At 47.3% G+C, this 18,713-nt stretch overlaps 5 protein-coding genes and 1 long non-coding RNA gene across 9 annotated transcripts in view; 3 read left to right on the top strand and 3 right to left on the bottom strand.

Moving 5' to 3' along the window:
- Positions 1-825: 825 nt before the first annotated feature.
- LOC127604972 (hepatic leukemia factor-like) lies at positions 826-5,899 on the top strand. 2 transcript variants are annotated; one of them, XM_052072425.1, is made up of 4 exons: positions 826-1,309; positions 2,260-2,607; positions 3,466-3,680; positions 3,811-5,899. In XM_052072425.1, exons 1-4 carry the CDS (start codon positions 1,177-1,179, stop codon positions 4,027-4,029), a joined length of 915 nt encoding a protein of 304 aa, XP_051928385.1. In that variant the 5' UTR covers positions 826-1,176; the 3' UTR covers positions 4,030-5,899. The 2 variants fall into 2 exon arrangements, with proteins under 2 accessions (XP_051928385.1, XP_051928386.1); XM_052072426.1 differs by having other exon boundaries at positions 827-1,309; positions 3,814-5,899.
- Positions 5,900-5,994: 95 nt separating this feature from the next.
- Positions 5,995-7,449, top strand: LOC127604973 (uncharacterized). Its single transcript, XR_007963438.1, has 2 exons — positions 5,995-6,190; positions 7,126-7,449. It is a non-coding gene; the product is annotated as an uncharacterized LOC127604973 (long non-coding RNA).
- Positions 7,450-7,827: 378 nt separating this feature from the next.
- Positions 7,828-9,265, bottom strand: si:ch73-256g18.2 (small integral membrane protein 36). The gene is made up of 2 exons (XM_052072378.1): positions 8,838-9,265; positions 7,828-8,146 (listed from the first exon to the last, which is right to left on the bottom strand). The coding sequence occupies exon 1, from the start codon at positions 9,208-9,210 to the stop codon at positions 8,905-8,907; it is 306 nt and encodes a 101-aa protein (XP_051928338.1). The 5' UTR covers positions 9,211-9,265; the 3' UTR covers positions 7,828-8,146; positions 8,838-8,904.
- Positions 9,266-10,303: 1,038 nt separating this feature from the next.
- Positions 10,304-12,674, bottom strand: LOC127604946 (transmembrane protein 100-like). 2 transcript variants are annotated; one of them, XM_052072376.1, is made up of 2 exons: positions 12,386-12,674; positions 10,304-11,838 (listed from the first exon to the last, which is right to left on the bottom strand). In XM_052072376.1, the coding sequence occupies exons 1-2, from the start codon at positions 12,406-12,408 to the stop codon at positions 11,322-11,324; spliced, it is 540 nt and encodes a 179-aa protein (XP_051928336.1). In that variant the 5' UTR covers positions 12,409-12,674; the 3' UTR covers positions 10,304-11,321. The 2 variants fall into 2 exon arrangements, with proteins under 2 accessions (XP_051928336.1, XP_051928337.1); XM_052072377.1 differs by having other exon boundaries at positions 10,304-11,801.
- Positions 12,675-13,797: 1,123 nt separating this feature from the next.
- Positions 13,798-16,546, bottom strand: LOC127604944 (uncharacterized). Its single transcript, XM_052072374.1, has 6 exons — positions 16,138-16,546; positions 15,790-15,877; positions 15,019-15,110; positions 14,783-14,947; positions 14,364-14,455; positions 13,798-14,234 (listed from the first exon to the last, which is right to left on the bottom strand). Exons 1-6 carry the CDS (start codon positions 16,416-16,418, stop codon positions 14,158-14,160), a joined length of 795 nt encoding a protein of 264 aa, XP_051928334.1. The 5' UTR covers positions 16,419-16,546; the 3' UTR covers positions 13,798-14,157.
- Positions 16,547-16,676: 130 nt separating this feature from the next.
- ankfn1 (ankyrin repeat and fibronectin type III domain containing 1) overlaps positions 16,677-18,713 on the top strand; it is a 28,910-nt gene continuing 26,873 nt past the window's right edge. The window contains exons 1-2 of one of the 2 annotated variants that reach the window (XM_052072372.1): positions 16,677-17,842; positions 18,565-18,695. In XM_052072372.1, the coding sequence (XP_051928332.1) occupies positions 17,822-17,842; positions 18,565-18,695 (152 nt within the window). In that variant the 5' untranslated portion in view covers positions 16,677-17,821. Of the gene's footprint in view, positions 17,843-18,119; positions 18,344-18,564; positions 18,696-18,713 lie in introns of those variants that run through there. The other variant, XM_052072373.1, reaches the window with a different exon arrangement.

The raw sequence follows: 18,713 nt of genomic DNA, 5'->3' as shown, positions 1-18,713 counted from the left end.
TTTACTTTGTTTCTTCCTAGCTTGCCCCCTCTTTTGCCTTTGCATGCTTGCTTGCCTTCATTTGTTTTGCTCGCAGTGTGGAGCACATGAGATTCAACGTGATAGGGCGGGCGGGGGCGGGGCGTTCGCGGCTTGTGTGCGTGCATGCGTGCGCGGGCGCAGGATTGTTCTGGCCTCTGATTGGTTAAAAGTAGGTCAAGCCGGCCCACTCATGTGATCCAGCGTTCCTCTGTGTGTGTGTGCGTGCGCTCGCGCGCGCGCTGTGATAAAGGGGAAGCGTCATGAAAAAGTGTGATTATGATCTTTGAGGGTTGCGCTTTCCAAGTCAAAGGGTCGCGCGAATGGACTTGAAGCAGAAAAGAGGCACCTGCTACCACTGTTTTAGCTGAAAAACTGCACAATATGAGCAGCACAGTTCAACCGAAATCCATCTAAATACGATATAATTACATTAATTGCAATGAAATTAAAATGTCATTACACTTTGAGCAAAGGAGTGTCAGGAAACATTTTATTGTAATTGTTCACCTTTTATCAGGTTGTATAACCTTCCCGTTATAAATATATAGAAATACACAGATTAAAAAGTATATTTTCTTCTTTAGATGCGATTTTCTACATCTATTTTGAATAAAGCTCTTGTTTATGAATACAAGGTGTTTCATCAATTAAACTATCGTCATTGTTGACCGCGTTTTTGGTGAAAACTTCCAAATTTGATAGTTAGGATTTGAATTTGTTTATTTCGGGTGCAGCTTTGCCAATTGCAGTTGCCAAACTCAATGACAGGGGGCGTGTCTTCAGCCGCGACGTCAGCATCCCTCGAGAGCATGGAACGAGCTGTTTTTTGCGGGCTATTTTTTTTTTGTCCCCGTCGTGTAGATTTTTCATTGGTCGACCAAACAATTTTCTAGCTTCGACGTGGTTAGGTCGTTCCGACCCAGGTGTCCTTTTTATTCGAAAGCGAGCCGTTGCCATTTCAGTGATTCGCGGAGTCGATTTGAAGAGTCGCTCGCCAAGCTCTTCTTCGTCAACGACGTGCTCGCCGCCGCTGGTAGTGCGCGCTCCCGTCAACGCTCGCTCCTTTTTCGCTGTGGTGACGCCAAGCAAGACAGCGCGAGGCTTTACGTTCCCCTCGGGTCTTGTCGGCTCTAGGCTTTAGGCGGGGGGGTCGGCATGGACAAGATGTCCCGAGTGCACGCGAGTTCCCTGAATGCAACTTTTGTGCCCGGCGCGGTGGCTGCGCACGGAGTCCTCAAGTCGCTGCTGGAGAACCCGGTCAAGCTCCCCAGCAGGCACCACCATGACGGTAAGAAACATTCTCTCCTGATTCTCATCGCTCGCCCAAGACATTAGGAATATAATTTGGAATCGTAGAAGTCAAGAACGGCAAGCCGCGTGTCTCTTTGAAGCAACGATGGTCACCAAACTTAACTCCGTGATCTTATAAAGTTAGTTGACCGACAATAAAGGTTTTTTTTTTAGGGGTGGGGGGCAAAGTGTCTTCTTTCGGCCAGTGTATGGAGTTGGGATCCTTGTGAAGACTGGGAGGGAAGAAGTGTTGATTTGGATGTCATGTGTTTGACTCCCATGACCCGAAAAGGCTGAACGTTGCTTTCATCCTCTAAGCGGCACATGAAATTATTTGTTTTTATACAATTTTAGGTCATAATCGGACGCAAACAAAAGCACTGCGGCTCAAGTGAGTGAGGGGGTCCAGCCCTTTTCATTATTATGACTGAATACGTTTTGTCCACTTTGTGTTGTAGAAGATGACTATTTTTTTTAGGTGTGTTGCTAAAATTTACAATGACACTAACTTTGTAGTAATTATTAAAAAAAATACTTCAACTCGTCCTCGCACTGTTATGATTTTCCCAGAAAGTAAGTAAAACTCGTACCATTTGTACTCGCTGACCTGAAAAACTCAACTTTAAAAACAACTTCAAAGAACAACCACAAAATAAATGAAAGTAAAAATTATATGTTGAAATAAAAGCAATTTTAAAAATGAATAATAATAACGCGTTCATGCCTTGACCTTAGATATCAAAATAGGAGAAGAAATAAATTGTGATACAACTTGTTCTCGTGAATATTTCAGAACGTTGGGAACTTGGAGACGTCAAGGGATTTTCTTTGATCATAATTTTTTTTTATGGGGTTAGGGGGGGTCATGACAATCAAAATTCCCATGAGTTGCCCAGGCCTTCCTTGAGAGTCATATTTCCGATATTTTCTATTTTTGGGTGGTGTCAGTGTTTGTCAAAGATCGCGACAAGGAGAACAAGCTGGACGAGGAGTGCAGCATCCCGCAGTCGGCCTTCCTGGGGCCCACTTTGTGGGACAAGATGCTGCCCTACGATGGCGACAGCTTCCAGCTGGAGTACATGGACCTGGAGGAGTTCCTGTCCGAGAACGGCATCTCCTCCAACCCCGCGCAGCAGCACCAGCAGCAGCACCAGCACCAGCACCATGTCCCTCTGCCAGCCCCGCCCACGCCCATCAGCGCCCCGCCGCCCTCTGTGATGGACCTCAGCAACCACACCTCCACCTCCGTTCACAACGCATCACCTGCTTGTCTGCTCAGAAACCCCAACAGGCCAGGTAGCATCAGCTGGGTAGTTTTTTTTCCCTCTTCCTGGAACCAAAATCTCCTGCTTCCTTGTTTGCCTTTGTTGTTGCTTTGATTTCAAAAGCATGCTAGCAACCGAGAGCGGGGAGCGCGACTTAGCTTAGTTAGCTAAACCCGCCTTGAATTGCTATGTCGCAAAAACACGGACATTCGTCGATGTCACCGACGCGCCGGTATCGGCTGTCAGTCATTCTGCTGAGCGAAAGCGTAGAATCTTTGCCTTGGCTGATAAAACGGCGGCCTGTGCAGTGAGCGAGCGAAAGAGGCCACAGATTAGCTAAGACAAACACAAACATCCTCATCCCCTCGTCCTGCTGCAAACTTGAGAGCTTTTCTTTCCCTCTGCACGTCTGGCTCCGAACGGCCCTTTGATGACAAAATAGCAAAGAGCGGCCCACATTTGGTATGAGGTTCAAAAATGGCCCCCGAGAGAAGACTGAAAGCAGTTTAAAGGTGGGCTGCTTTCAACTGGTCCAAGTCGAAGGCAGTTTTAATCTTTGAATGGAAGGCGGAAGTTGAAATAGCGTGAAAGGAAAGTAGGGCGGTTGTTAACCTCATAACCTCGCAGACGACCGGAGGCAAGTTTTATTGTTTATGACTTATTTTTACGACGTGTTCTTGTTCCCGGTCAAATTGAATTATGCCTGCGTTGGAAAACAAAAAAAAAGCTTTGTGTCTGTCGCCGCCTGCTGGCCGCAGTGTATCACTGCATCACTCGCTTAAAATGTTTCACGTTCGCTTTCGAAAAAAGTCGGATTATTGCGCTCAGAAATGAGGAAAATGGCAATAAAAGTGAACGCTGCTTTGTTTGTCTTGTTGTTCTCCTCTAGGGCTCCCGAACTTCAGAAACACCCCGAGTCCGATCGATCCGGAGTCCATCCAGGGTCCGGTGGGCTATGAGCCCGACCCGGCAGACCTGGCGCTGTCCAGCGTACCGGGCCAGGAAATGTTCGACCCGCGCGAATGCAAATTCTCGCCCGAGGAGCTGAAACCGCAGCCCATGATCAAAAAGGCTCGCAAGGTCTTCATCCCCGAAGATCTCAAGGTAATTTGGCCTTGGTGCTCCTTCGCTCCGCTTAGGTTGGAAGAAAAGGTTGAAATGCAGAAAGAAGGCTTTCAAACTCTCACAGCTCGTCCTTGTGTCAAGTGACCTTGATGTTCTTTTTGCCTTTGAGCAGGACGACAAATACTGGGCCCGGCGCAGGAAGAACAATGTGGCGGCCAAGCGCTCGCGTGACGCCCGGCGCCTGAAGGAGAACCAGATTGCCATCCGGGCCGGCTATCTGGAAAAGGAGAACTTGGCGCTCAGGCAGGAAGTGGGCGAGCTGCGCAAAGAGCTGGGACGCACCAAGAACATCCTGGCCAAGTACGAGGCACAGCATGGAGGCCTGTGAGGGCCCGATGCACACGCACATGCACACACACACACACACACACATACACACACACTCCTCCACTCTACAGTCCAATTGGCTGGACTTGCTTGCAGGTGAAGCAGCAAGTGGTGCGTCGGCCCTCTTGAAATGGCTGTTTTGGGTTAACTCACCCGTACGTGCCTGAAAATGCGCCGATTTTGGCAATTATATTTTCGGGGGTCCCAAAAACTCACTCTGTGGCACCGCCCGCTCATTTCCCCAATCAGCGACCGGCCGCCATTTTGACCCACCGACATGAAATTAGGTTGTCATGATAGGATGCACAGGAATGTGTCGCGCACACAGCAAGTCAGCCATTTTGGTTTGAAAGCGGACACATTCAGCGACTTCTCGGTCTTTCCCCATTTCCTCTTTGTCGGGTGTTGGCCACACTTTTGCTCCGCCTTAGTGAGTCGAGCCAATGAGAGGCCACATTGTCTTTGCTGTACCTCCGTTCCCAGCATGCACCTGCGCCACGTACATACCCGGTATGTGTGCAGGTATCTAACGCGCGTGCACTTTTTGTCTTTTGCTATCTTCTCAGCAGTATTTTATACCACAAAATGAGCTGTGCGTGTATGTATCTGTATGTACAAACACACATAGAGCAGAAAATGCCAAAACAAATAAAAACACAAAGATTTAAATCCATAAATGAGATATTTTTGTACCACTTTGTCTAACGTCTATTTAAAGCCAAACTGTGCTTTTGACAGCTTTGGTGAAAGCCTTTGAACAGGAACAAAATGAACCCAAAGACAAATATACACACGCTGTGTATAAAATAAGACCTTATATACAAATTTATAAGAAAATAAAAATACTCACATTTCATATATATTTTTAAATAAATGCCTAATGACAATAATTGTATCAGGAAAAAATGGAATGGAATTATTCTCTTAAAATTTTATTTTACATGAAAAAATGTGCAATTAAACTGTAAAAAAACGTAATAATAATAATCAAATGTGTCCCTGCTCAGCCCTGAGTTAGCGTCTTCTTGCACTTTAGCACTTAGCTGCCAGAAGTGGCGACGTAAAAGAAAACATCTTTCCACTCACAAACATCGACAACCATTTCATTTTTCCGAGTATCTACGGTCCACAAAGCAGACATTTTTTTTTGTACCAAATTATTTCAGTAGTGTCGTCAGTGACTTATTATTAGTGCAATAATCCTTTGACAAATTTGTGAGTTTGCTTTGTGCGTAGTTCAGTGCTGACATGAATGTATACTGACATGGAAGTGTGTGCGCGTTGCCTTTTGTACACCGGACCAAAAAAAACTAGACCACCTTACATGTTTCAATGCTTTTTTTGTACAGCTTTGGATTGTGTATACAGTATATATATTTTTGATTTGGTTACACAACTTGAAGCACTACACAGTATTGCGATCAATCAAACCCTTGTTTTTGGTGTGACGTCACGGGAACTGGTGTTTCAACGGCAGTTCCGAATTGAATTCGTGTTGACCCGCGATAAAACGGGGGTTCGCTATATCAGTCATTGTCATGTCAGATTGGTCCATTAGACGGGCATTAAGTAACCAGTTTTATTTTCTCTGGAGTTGAAAATACCTCAAAAGTCATCCAAATAAATTCAATCAATTGAAACGAGCACCGGTTTTATTTACATGCTGAACGACCTTTATCATCACTGTATAAAATATTTTTGGCCTCAATGAATGTAATCACCCGACATCGAGCACTTACTGTTTCGTTTTTTTCCCCCCCTTATGGTGTAATTTATCTTTCTGTTCTCTGATGTTTTGATGCGTATTCCCTTTATTTATCCTGACTTTTCCCCGATGAACACGATGAATAAAAATATCAAAAGAAATGAAATCAGCGGTCTCTTTTGTTGGTGTTGAAAGTCATTCGTGAAGCAGATACTTTGAATATTCTACCCTTGAAACTCGCTCGTCCGAGTCCGGAGACGCGATCCGATGTTTTGGCGTGTGCGCGCACGCAGTCTCGCGTGCTCGCGTGCAAGGTGTCTGCCGGCCTCATCCCGTTGAACAATTCACCTTCCTGGATTCGTGAACTCCGGTTCGCGACGAAACCGCAAAAGAAGGAATTGGGACAACAAACAAAGCCACGATGATCCTGGAAAAAAAACCTCGTCGAGGTCGTCAGGTAAATTGAAACGAAAACCGAAGTTGGATTGTTAATTGAACAGCAACCTCGCAAACATTTGTGTTGGGGAGTTTTCATGAATAAACCAAGTTAGCAAAGTAGCTGCAATGGCTAAATATCGGGTGGAGAGGAGTCAGCAACAGCTTGAATGTCATCCCGTGCACCTTTTTGTACAAAATTCACATTTAGGGCAACAAACGCGATTAGGAAGGCAAAGTAAATTGATACGCATGCGCAGAAAACACGACGTCACGTGGCGTAATATTTACGGAAGTAAATAAATGAAACCCCTCCCGTACGTTGTGAAAAAAATATAATCGTTGCAATTTCAAGGGTTTTATGTTTCAACTGAATTTCCGCTCCCCCCCCCCTCCCATATATATATAATTTCTTCTTTTCGCTACTTGTTTTCTTTTTTTTTTTGTCGATCAATTGTGACGTATGTCTGATTTGGGGGGCGGGGGAGGGGGTGTCAGGATTGTACTCTTCACATTGCATTACAAATTCAGAAACATTTCTCACATCTGTATGAAAATAAATAAATAAATCGGCAATGACCTTTGTTATTTGAGCACGTCCAGTGATAACCAGCAGGTGGCAGCCTCTTCACAGAAATATGAAAAACAACAACCAAAAAAGCTTGTGTGCGGTGTTTTCAGTTGCAAATGTGAGTAATATTACATAAAGCCATTTTGAGGACATGAAAGCAATATTTGGTTAATCCTTTTTTTTTTTAGCTTGAAAATCAGCAAGCGGCAGCTGGCCCACTCAAAAATGAAAACTTCTCTGCTGCTTGCTGATGGTTCCTTTTTTTTGACAATATTATAAATGACTTCCTCATCCTGTCAAGTATTTGCTCGAGCTTTCTTGAGGTTGTTCCAAACACTGAATATATATGTTGTCACTACAGCTGACCTCTTTGACCCCTGCTACAGGTGGTGACCTAAGCCTTGGCGGGCCTCATGGGTGGGTGCAGGCCTCCGACCCCCAACTCCAGGGAAAGTTAAGTCAGAATTTCATACAATTCTTCCTTTTTTTTTAAACTCTAAAATTGATTTATGAATAAATTTATGATAGAGAACGATATCCAAGTATGTTGTGGCCTTTAATTCAGTTGCACAAGTTCACATCATCATCATCATCAAGTTTGCGTGTTTGTGGCCCAACAACGTCCAGGCTTACGTAAGCCCCCCGACGGACGGACAAAAAAAAAAAAAAAAGCCCAAACACATTTTTAATACGCTGCTGCTGCTGCTGCTGCTAATACTCTGCAGGCAGAAAATAATCCACAAACATGGCCGATGGGCGTCGGCAGATAATTGTGCAATTCCTCTGATGGATGATTGACAGCCTGCACTGGGCCGCTTTACATAAGAGGATTTGGCGCCGCACAGCCGACGTTGGCGCAACCCTGTTGCCTTTTTTTTTTTTAAACATCCTTTTGTGCTTTTTAGCATCCCTTCGTCCTTTAGAGCTGCCTTTGATCTTTTGGGATTTTTGTCTTCAGAGCTTGCTTTACAACGGAAGGCCGATAAGATAAGATAAGATAAGAAAAACCTTTATTAGTCTCACAATGGAGAAATTCCCAATTCACAGCAGCAAAGTTATGAAAGTAAGAAGTATGAGGCTACTTTTTGTGAGCTATGGATGTTTGTAATAATACTTATGTATTTATTAATATTTCAATATTCTAGGTTAAGATGTGTCAGAGGCCAAAACTGTTTTTTGACAATATTCTGTCCAAAATAGTCACTTGCCAGTCGAGCTCTTGCTGGTCCAACCAGCACAAAGTCAGCAGGCAGTCGGACCAGCTTCCATCCTGCCTTCTAAGTCACGTGACACCCCCCCCCCACCCCCACTACCTAAAGTGAGGGGCCTGGCGATTGGAAAGAGTTGAATGGGGGTTGTGGGAGTTGTAGTCCTTGTTTGTATCAATATGCAGAGCGAGACAAAAGCCTGGAAGAAAAGAAGAAGCAAGAAATAAGCACTCGCTGATTTTTATTATTTTTTTTTCTTGTCACGTAAATACACAAATGATGATTTCACGAGCTTTGGTGGGAATTAATCAGATTCCGCTTCCTAATCCGAAGTGATGCTCCCGTGGATCGCTTCAATTTGATGTTGCGCTTGCCCTCTGATTGGCTACTCTAACCGCCAATCGGGATCCACCTCATCACATCATCTTCCTCATGACAACTTGGAAGATTTTGTTGAGTTATGATGACTGAAAAAGGGCAGAATTCCTCTAAATTGGCACCCCCTCCCGCATTAAGGGATGAGTTGGCTCGGGCATCGGGTTAGGATCCGCTACTGAGCGCCTCCCTGGTGAGGTAGCCCAGCGACGGGGGGTGGGGGTGGGGGGGTCAGGGATGACCCGGGACACATTTGATGATGTGGTTGGGCAGAGGGGAACCAGGGCTTCCCAGCTAAAACTGCCCCCCACAACCCCTACCCCCACACACAACTTGACCTCAGCGTAAGAATAAGGGTGGATGCAATATCATGACTTCATCTGAGAGAAATACGACTCTCTCCGGACCCAAAAAGCCCCAACGCCTGTCATAATTTAATGTCAGAGATTTTTGCGACCCCCCCCCCCCCCACCACCACCTTTTCTAGCTCCTCGTCGCGCGTGATGTCACCTTACCCGCCGTGATGCGCGGCAAGCAGGGCGGCCGCAAACGCCGATACGACGATGACGGCCGCGCCGTCTCTCACACCAGGGTGGTCCGCTTCTCGCGATCTCGGCTCAGGTCGGGCGTGGGAGGCCGGGCGGTGTGGTTGGGCTCGTAGCGGGCGGAGGCGGGCGAATTCTGCATGACCACCAGGCGAATGGGCGACTGGCTGGGGGGCGGCGGGGCGTTATCGGGCGTGTACTCCTTGGTGGGGTCCTTCCCCCGGCAGTCGTACAGGATGCAGGAGATGAGGAAAACCAGCAGGAGGATGACATAGCTGGCCACCAGGATGATGAGGTTGAGCGTGACCGGGTCAATTTCCAGATAGAATTCCATGAACCCCATGCTGACGCTTCATAGCGCGACCCGAAGGTCCTGGCGAGGGGCGAAGGGGGGTGGGGGGGCGTCCTGGGGGCCGGCGAGAAATGAAATGAGAGGGACGAGAGCTGGAGGAAAGCAGGCAGCGACAGCCGGACGGGCTGCACCGGGAATTAATCCGACCTTCAATGTCAGCGACCAATGGTTAAAGCTGCTCACTTTTAATAACTTAAGCCACGCTGGGACGCTTGCTGCCAGTGACATCCGCCGCGCAGACTTTGCATTTCGATTCGGAGGTATGGTAATTGTTATGAATTGGAATTTCACCGAAAAACACTAAAACACGGTAGCCTAGTAAAGCTGTTTATTAAAAAATGAGCCCGAGGTGCTCTTCTGAAAAATTAGTAACCTTTCGGCTCCGTTTGAAATGTTCATTCGGTGATGCTTTCACGTACCACTAGGGGGAGTCGACACGCCACACAATGATCCACATGACTGAAGGGCCTCTCCCAGGGTGACCGAATCGTTTTGGGGTGATGAGGTGGAGGGTTGCGGGGTTAGTTGCCATAGCTGCCCTGCTTGAGGGCTCCGGTGTCTATTTGAGGGCTGACCCACCCCCCCTCCAGGAGTTAAAGCGGCGGGCGTGGAAGAGCAGCAAAGGTCTTCCTGTTCTCCGGCCGGCTCCTTTCATCCAGTCTCCTTGCGTGCCAGGCCTTTTCCGCCCGGGAGTCTGGGGGGTAGTTAGTGTTTTGTGGAGGAGGGGCCGGTAGGGTGTGTGTGTATGGAGGGGGGGGGGCACTGCCACCGTCCTACACCTCAGGAAGGGAGGGCGCAGATGGGATATCCCCTTCCAAAGAAGTGATTACAGTTTCACAGTTCTGGCTTTTACTGTAATATGAGATTGAAAATGTTGAAATGTTCTGTACAAGATGTCACTTCCTGTTCAGCCCAACTTCCCAGGAAAGAGCCTCAAACAAAACGACACACTCCGAGCATGCTGCTCGCAGGTCGGGATAAAGTTAGCTCGCTAGAATTGACCTGACAGCAACCCCCAGAGACCCCCCCCCCCCACCCCCCGACCCTCCCCTTCAGCCCACACGAGTTGCCAAGCAACATAACACAAACTTCTGGCGTCTTTATTCATAGAAATGCATCCAGTTGTGCTTAAGGGCAACGTGGCGCATGAATAAATAAGGCGGTGAAAAAAAAAACTAAAAAAAATACAAATACACTTTACACTGACTGTTCTATTTTTGTGACAGACTAATAATAATAATAATAATAATAATAGGTCTGGCAAGAAAGTTTTTTTTTTCTTTCTGGCATTTGTGCGTGTTTCCCAACAAAAATACTTTGTATACCAAATGTGGGCCAAAGATTAAGTCCATCTCCAAAAGCCTCGTACACATCCAATTATTGTTCACCAATTGATCTGATTCAGTTTGGAGATTTTTCTTTGATCAAAACGTAAAGGATAAAGAATCCAGACGTACCATTTCTCTTAAAGCCTCTTAGCAGCATTCTCATATTCTAACCTACGCTCCTTCAAAGTTAATTTTAAGTCGTGTATATGTATATTTTTTATTGTTTCAATCCAATTTAGATTACGAGTTCATGATGCCAAATCGACTGTTGTTTAACCTCCTGACCATGGGGGGGTGCCGCACAGCAAACGGCTTCGACCGGGAATGGGAAAGTTTTGGTGGTTTTTAGCATGAACTGAAGGGGCTCCGCCTCGCAAATAGGTAAAAAAGTTGAAGTTGAAAATATATCTTTTTTTGCATTGATCATGAATCAAATTATGATTACAGCACTATATTTACAATAAAAGGATTAACCAGGTATTTTAAAAAGAATAATTTTGCCCCCAAATTATTTTTTTGTCATTATTTACAACAAATCGATGGATCGTTTTGATTTTAAGTTGATCAAAAATAGAAACTCGCCCACTCGTGGGTCGTCGCGATGGAACGATTCATCTGATTGGTCCAAAGGACACGCTGTTCTATTTACAGTTGGTCCTTCACGTTTCTTCTCGCTTGTGATTCCAAACTTGGATGTTTTTCCAAAGAGCCTCTTAAACGATACAAAGAGTGGGAGGAATGAAAAAGTTTCCTTGTTTTTGGACAAAAGTAGTGTCATTTTGCGACGACAACTGAATATCCGCCGTCTTGCTGCGCAGTCACAAGGTTGGCCTGGCTCTCCCTCCTGCTTCGGTCACTCTTCCCGCGCATCCGCAGCCTCCAGCAGGTGGCGCTGGCCCCCAGCAGGCCCAGCCCGGTCCCCAGGAGCACCAGCCCCAGGACGGAGATGGTGGAGCCGTGCGAGTTGAAGGTGTAGGCCACGGCCGTCACCACCACGCCGGCGATCAGCGCCACCACGCCGAACGGCACCGTGCAGCGGTAGCACGACATCTCGGCGCCCCCGGTGGCCGCGCTAAGGAGCCGCGCCTCGTCCACGCGCGGCGCTCGTGCTGCCGCGATGACGGCGCCGTTGCCGTCCTGGGCGGATGAGCTCAGCTTCTCGTAGGAGAACGACGCCGTGTTGGCGTCGTCCGGCGGGATCGTCGTGCCAGCCAGGAAGAGGCGGGACATCTTCACTAGCCAATCACGGAGCAGCTGGGTGAGATGACATGAAAGAGTCCAAATCAGGACTCTTTCCGACTTTGGAACACGGAATCGGTCCAAATATCGTATCGTATGTGTGTGAACTGTACCCAGCTTTAAAAACAACCACAAATCGGAAACGTCCATTTATCGGGCGTTTGCTGATTTTGACGTCAACGAGGGAATTAATCGGCAATGAAATCGGTCGCTTTGCCTTTCAAGGCTTGATAATCAGTTACTCGCAGAAATGATCGTTATGTGTGGGTCATTTTTTCCGTCGACGTACTTTTGTGTGACATTTGTGTTTGGTTGGGATGAGTTGAAACGATCCACTTTCGCTCAATCGCTCCCCAAAGTTGATCGATTTACCTCAAATAACGATGCGACTTTGTTCATCTCTCGATGCCGGCGACTTATTGTGACAAGCGGAACAATCAAACGCTCCCCCCACCAGATGGCAGGAGGCCCAAACTAACCGTTGACACAAATGTGAACTTTTGCTTTTGGCGGCGTGCCAATATGGAGGAAGACCAACAAAAAAATTCACAAACATGAAAGAGCTTGAGATCAATTCCAGTGCTAATCGATCAACTCACGGCTGAGGCGCGTCGCTCCTCATCTCGCTGGCATCTTCCCCTTTTTTTTTCTCTTTCCACCCGCTTTCCGCCAGCGGTCCCGACGAACCCAAAGTCAGAGCGAAGATGACTATCAATAGAAAACGGTGGCCTCCACCTCCTCCTCCTTGAACCTCCTCCAGCGCGCAGAGCGGCAACGTTTAACTCTTTCCTGCCTTCAAATTGCTATTGCGCGCTCGCATAAAGCTCGTCCACCATCGCACCAATTCGTGGTCGCGTGCCAACAGTTTGATGGGGAGTAGGAAGAAGTAAAAAAGACATTTTAGGGTTGCGGCAGCCCCTCGAGGATGCAAGTTTCCCACCCCGGAATTTCTTTTTGGCGGAAGTCGACTCAAAAAATGGTTTTGACATTAATACATTCCATGTGGCTCCATTAGTGTAAACAACAAAAATTGCATTTCCGGAATATGAATGATGCAGCCCTTTAGCCTCATTTCCGGGGGGGCGGCCATTTTGTCCCTTGCTGTCGACAGAAAAATGACATCACGGTTGTTCAGGGTTTAGCCAACAACCAATCACGGGCTCACCTGTTGTCCAGGTTGGGACGTGTGACGTTTGCAAGCTGAGTAAAGGATGTCAAGGTTAAGTTTTTTTTGTAACGAAAGACGATCATGCGCGAAGATAATGACCAGCATTATGTGCCACTATTGCACCGACACTTTGAGGGGGGGGGAAAATTTTTCCGGAGTCTTATTCGTTGGTTTGACGCAGCTGTCGCGCCTCCCTGAGGGCAAGGGGTCAAGCGGGTCACATGTCCTTCATGGCGATGACGTTTGCGTTGCCCACCGGGCTCAATGTAGCTATCAAGTGAGGGAAACGTTGAGCTGTAGCCCGTTGCCCAAGGGGTTAAAAAGTGAAATGACGAACGAATGAATGTTCTCCATCCAACTGGGAACATCTGGCCTGTTTTTTTTCCTCTTCCCCCCCTCCCTTGTTCATGTTTAAATCCTCAACAGGCTCTGCTTGTGCAGCAGGAGAAGATGGAGAGGAATGGGGGAGGGGGTTCAACGGGTCAGTGGGCGGCCCCCGTCTCACTTTTGATCCGCGGGGAGGTCAGGAATCGCCTCATCTGAAGTTGGATGCACGCTGTCGAGATTTTTGGATTGATGATCCGAGAGAGTTCCAACAAATCGACAAGAGAAAATTACGACGGAGTGATTCGGGAGTCGGGAATCGAAACGTGCCTTTTTTTTCTCCAATGAAATGTTTCAACATTTTTAGAATGGTATTTGAGCGGATTTAATCGATAAATGTACATAGCATGTGGCTTGCTTTTTTTTTTTTAGCTGTACACGCATTGTTTTATGCACTGTAAAGTCATTCAACTCATTCTTTTGTTGAACTCGGGTGACATCTGGTGGTGATTTCAAAAATAACACTTTCTCTTCTTTTTGTTTTCCAGTCACCTTTTATGACATCTTTACATGAAGACAGCAAGTGCTTGTCAACGAGCACAACGCAACTTGTACTTGTTGATGATCATTCGAGCTAAAAATAAAAAACACACATTAGCATCAAAGCGACACTTTGGTCAATCAAAGTTTGCTCCAGCTTCAACTGTTGACGCGACAACAGCAAAGTTGGCGAGACTAGTCACGCGACGAGTGGAATCGGGATATAATGATGTAATGTTGTATAATATGGATTTACTTCGGTGGCGGCGTAAGCGACGGCGGCGTGGCTAATGCTGCATGCTCACACCCGGAATGTGACCGTCGCGAGCGGGGTCGACTTCACGTCCTCCTGAAGTTGATCAGGATGCCATCCAGGGTGCAAAAAGCTCGGTAGAATTCATCTTCCGTTTTGGCCCCTGCCACATGAAATGGGGGAAATGTGGTGAGAGGTCAAAACACCCTTGACACCATTTCGAAACTCCCCCCCCCCCGTCTGTTCTCTACGCAAAATTCACCTCCTCCATCCATCCATGTATCGCACTTACCGACCAGTGAGATGGAGCCAGAGGAAAAAATGGACGCCGTCATGCCGGGACGGAAGTTGTACTGCAGAGCAGGAAACAGCTCCGGTTCGTAACTGCGCAAAGGAAGTGGAACAAAGACGAATAATTTCAGTGGCCTATGCGTTGTAGCAGGCTCACGAGACAGCGATGCTCATTTCTGTTAGCCTATCTATGGCGTTTCACGTTTCATGTTAGCGTGACGCTTGCTGATTTTTGCTATTCAGTTCCTCAAAGTGACGTCAGATGCAAGTCGCCTATTTCTTGCGCTCACGCCACCTACTTTTAAGAAGGACAGTGGAAAATTTCTGGGGGGGGGGCATTCTGAGGCTCTCCAAAAGGTGATAAGTTGATCAGAATAAGAATAATATCCAAAAGATCTTGTGGTGACCAGTTGAGCTAACCTGCAGTGGTCCTGGTGGGCCAAGAAGAGATCCTCCAGGTTGATGGGGAACGTTTTACACGTGCCACCGATATTGAGCACCTTGAAGTCCAGGAAGCGCACCGGGTAGCCCAGCTTCAGGATTTTGAAGGCAAACTTCCTGGCGGCCACCCGAGACTCGTCCTCGCTGTGAGACAACAAAAGGTCAACCCATCGTGGACAGACGGATCAGAAGGACACCCACGCACGCAGACGGACCTCTTGGCTCCCGTGCAGAAAAGGATTCCGGACTGGAAGATCCTGGCCGTGGTCTGGGGCTTGCGGATCTTCATGACGAGCGACTTGAAGACCTGATGCACAGCAGGAGGTGGGAGCTCACTCACACACAAAATGTACAAAAAAAGTCAACATTTGCTGTCAGAGTTGCTGTGGAAGCAGGCGATTTTTGTTAAAAAACATCCAGCTCTCCACAAACTTACAAGCTATCATCCTGCTTGTGTTGCAATACCACATTGATCCCTCGGTCGCGGTTGTGCGCATAATTTGCAGCCATCTTAACTTTATTTAGCCTGCAAGCAAACGTTTAGCATTGACAAATGGCGTCTCTTCAACCTCTTTTGATGTACAGTGTAAACGGGTTGTTGCAGTACCACAATGTTCCTTCAGGGGGCAATAGTCTCCATAGCAAACTATTGGGTATCCAATTTAGCCTGTCAAAAATATTGATTTTGACTTGGATTTACTCAGCCTTACACACATTTTGTTATCTGCCACAAAGAGGATGATTGATTGAGTGAATGTGGTACTTTGAATAGCACGAGCTTCTGTTGTTCCTAAAATCTACTGTCTAATAATCACACAAAAAACATGTACACCATGTAAAATGCCTTTTGAAATATCTCTAAATTCACAGAACTTGTACGCGTTTTTTTTTCTTCAACAAATGTATCTGTGCTTCTACTTAAGTGCAGCGCGTTGAATCCTTTTGCCACCTCCGTTAAGCATGTCGCGTGCAAATATTGACGGTACCGTTGACAGGTGCTGCACGTTCCACGAGTTCCGAGCGATGAACTCCAGGTCCAGATCGCAACCCAGCTTCACCGAAGACGTCACGTTCCTGCACAACAAGTCATGTACTTCAAATCCTACGAGTGCACTGAATGCAAGTACGTCCTCACTGGTAAGGCAATACAAGATACTGAATCAATTTGCTGATGCATGCTCCATTTGATTTTCTTGATAATTGTGGATGAGTGGAAACAAAACTACCCTACTGCCGTCTTAGTAAAACGTGACTACGTGGACAAATCAGTGCACTGGTTGGATATGGAATAACATTTGAAAAGGCGAGATTTTTTTTTTCTTCTTTTTTTTTACTGAATCTGCGGGCCAGTTCGGGGCTTGGCGCTCCAGCGGGCGGCGGGCCTGCGCGCGGATGATGATGAGGATGACCCGGAGGAGGAGGAGGAGGAGAAGGAGGCGTGAGGAAGCGAGCCCGGGCCGGCAGGAGGCGGCGGCGGCGGAGGCAGCGGAGGCTGAGAGTCCACCAGCACCGGGAGGAAGGAGGCCACCGGGTCGGGGGTCCTGCACAGGGCCTGCATGGCTAAAAGTCTGCGGTCGTTCTCCGACAGCTGCCGGCTTTCCACCGCCACGAACATCGTCAAAGAACTTTGTGGGGAGGGGGGTGGAGAAGGGGGACTTTTAGATCGTGGGACTCTGTGCGGGGAAATGAGAGCAAAGTAGCGTCCAAGCACGGCGCCGTTGACTCACAGCAGCTCCCACGCAGCAGGGAATAAAGTGGACCGTAACAAAGGGGTCCTGACGACACACAGAGACATGACGTTGACGAATCGGACATTGTTTATGACGTCACGAGCCGCACTGTGGAGGATAAAAAAGTTCCCCGGCCCTCAATGTCCCGACAACATATGATCCTGGGGCACATTTGATTGACAGCTGACAATAGAAGAGCTGCCAGGGCAATTCATAGCCACTTTGAAACGTTACAAACATTGCTATTTGCAACCAGTGTGCAAATTGGATAACCAGCGGAGAGAACTTCGACGTCATCAATCAACATGTAATTTTCCTTCACGGTCAGCAGAGGGCGTTTCTCTGGCAATCGAATTTCATATTTCGTCACGCTCATAACATACAGTATTGCCAAGCTCATTTTATTTGCCTTTGTGACAGGAAAGTCTAACTTTTAATGCGTAAATGTCTTCAGAGGCATCAGATACAGGTCCAGAGAGTAAAAACCCTGCCACTTGTTTGGCGTTAGCCACAGGTGCTTTTATTCAATTTGCAGGTAAGCGAGTTCCCCGAGTTGACGCGCCTGTGGCTCAGCCAACCGGTTTAGCGTTCCTGGATCTGGATTTGACACCTATGCATGTCTCAGTCGTGCTCAGCGCAAGTTAGATTTTTTTAGGCCAAAGCGTGTGTGTGTGTGTTCTTCCTGTCTGCTCTTATCTGTCATGCTGACGATTTTTTTGCCACCCCCTCCCCCTTTCAGCTTCAAAGGAACTGACAAACGAGACACTCCTCATCTTCCCTGCTCACTAATTCCTTAGGTTTCTCCACATTTCTTATTTTATTATTTGCGTTCCGCTCCTAGTATTTCATTTTGTTTTCCACTGGTGCTCTTTTGCCGCTTTTCCCTCTCCGTGAAGTGTCCTTCCCTCCTCGCATGTGTCCTTTTTCTCCCTCCCTTGCAGCCTCGTCCCTCCATTGCTTCCCATAAAGTTGACTGTAACTCCTGAAGCGATACAAGTTCATATTTTGGGCTGTTTGACTCCCCGGCGGTTTGTGAGGCTGGCTGCGCGCCCGGCGAGTGCGCCTCGCCGCTGTGTGGGATCGCGGCCGCGGGCCCCCAGATGTTGTTGGCCCAACTCGGACTGCTTCGTGCGGCGGAGATACCGCAATGAAACGTGAGCCCACTCCGTAGTTTTGGGGATGTTTTACTCGGGCCGGGACAAGAGACACGTTAGCAGGCCACAGCCCAGCCGGAGCAAATGTTACAGCTCCGGGAAAACGAGACTGAGCCACACCGTAGCGGACGCCGATGAAAGAACGCCGCAAGACGGTAAGCAATAAGGTCTTTTTTTCCTTTTCAGGATTGAGATGCTCACGTTTGAGGCCAATTCTTGCGGAAACGTTCGGCAAGATGAATGTCGAGTGCGTTTCCTGCTTTAATTGACTGTCACGTCAAAGTTTGAAATGTTTTTTATTTGTTTTCGTCAACGGAAATGCTTATTTTGAAAGTTTGTCTTGGCGCCCTGGCTCGTACGCGTCAGTCAAACTTGGCAGAAGAGTACCACGTTGTTTCACGCCGCAATACGTCCGTTCACGTCGTTACGTCACATGCCAGCCGACGTTAAATTCTTTGACGAAACTATGGGAACATGGTAACTGTTGAAATACGATACGTTCCCAAGGGGACGGTTCACAGCAAGAAAAAAGAAATACCGAGAGCCACAACAAACATGACAGAGTTTGTCATGGTGCGTCAAACGTGCCAAATTCGTCAGAGCACGTCGGTACACGTATTTTCACGTGATTACGTCATGTGCCAGATTTGGGTTAGGTTGGTCAACATTTTTTTTGGAGTCTTCGTTAGCAAGCTTTTCCGTATGTTTTGTACTTTTTTTCTCTAGTAGACCAGCTTTTCATATTAATAATAACATAATATGTAATGAGTAGTATTTCTGTGTTTGGAGCTAGGTTCAGCAACAGGTGATTAATTAGAACATAAATCCATATTGTGAAGGCTAACTGCTGTGTGTCTCTGCTGGTCTTACCATGCAGATATGGCTGAAGATGTCGATGGATTCTGAAAATTCCTGCGTGCTGTTGTCCTCGCGAGACTCCCGCATCTCTTGTGTCTTCCAAGCGGCCGACGACAAAGATGACGACGCTCAGGCAACGGGAGAGGAGAGGTAGTGAATGTCATGGTG

Source organism: Hippocampus zosterae, chromosome 7 (assembly GCF_025434085.1).
Source record: "Hippocampus zosterae strain Florida chromosome 7, ASM2543408v3, whole genome shotgun sequence".
Taxonomy (NCBI): domain Eukaryota; kingdom Metazoa; phylum Chordata; class Actinopteri; order Syngnathiformes; family Syngnathidae; genus Hippocampus; species Hippocampus zosterae.
This window is presented reverse-complemented; position numbering and strand designations above follow the sequence as displayed.

Coding starts and splice junctions, on each gene's coding strand:
- LOC127604944 (XM_052072374.1), bottom strand. CDS start 16,418: ATGTTCGTGGCGGTGGAAAGCCGGCAGCTGTCGGAGAACGACCGCAGA. Junction 14,456..14,782: donor GCCCACCAGGACCACTGCAG/GTTAGCTCAACT, acceptor TCCTTTGCGCAG/TTACGAACCGGAGCTGTTTC. Junction 14,235..14,363: donor TGGCTCCATCTCACTGGTCG/GTAAGTGCGATA, acceptor TTCATGTGGCAG/GGGCCAAAACGGAAGATGAA.
- LOC127604946 (XM_052072376.1), bottom strand. CDS start 12,408: ATGAGGAGCGACGCGCCTCAGCC. Junction 11,839..12,385: donor AGGAGCGACGCGCCTCAGCC/GTGAGTTGATCG, acceptor AAAGTCGGAAAG/AGTCCTGATTTGGACTCTTT.
- LOC127604972 (XM_052072425.1), top strand. CDS start 1,177: ATGGACAAGATGTCCCGAGTGCACGCGAGTTCCCTGAATGCAACTTTT. Junction 1,310..2,259: donor CAGCAGGCACCACCATGACG/GTAAGAAACATT, acceptor GGGTGGTGTCAG/TGTTTGTCAAAGATCGCGAC. Junction 2,608..3,465: donor CAGAAACCCCAACAGGCCAG/GTAGCATCAGCT, acceptor GTTCTCCTCTAG/GGCTCCCGAACTTCAGAAAC.
- si:ch73-256g18.2 (XM_052072378.1), bottom strand. CDS start 9,210: ATGGGGTTCATGGAATTCTATCTGGAAATTGACCCGGTCACGCTCAAC.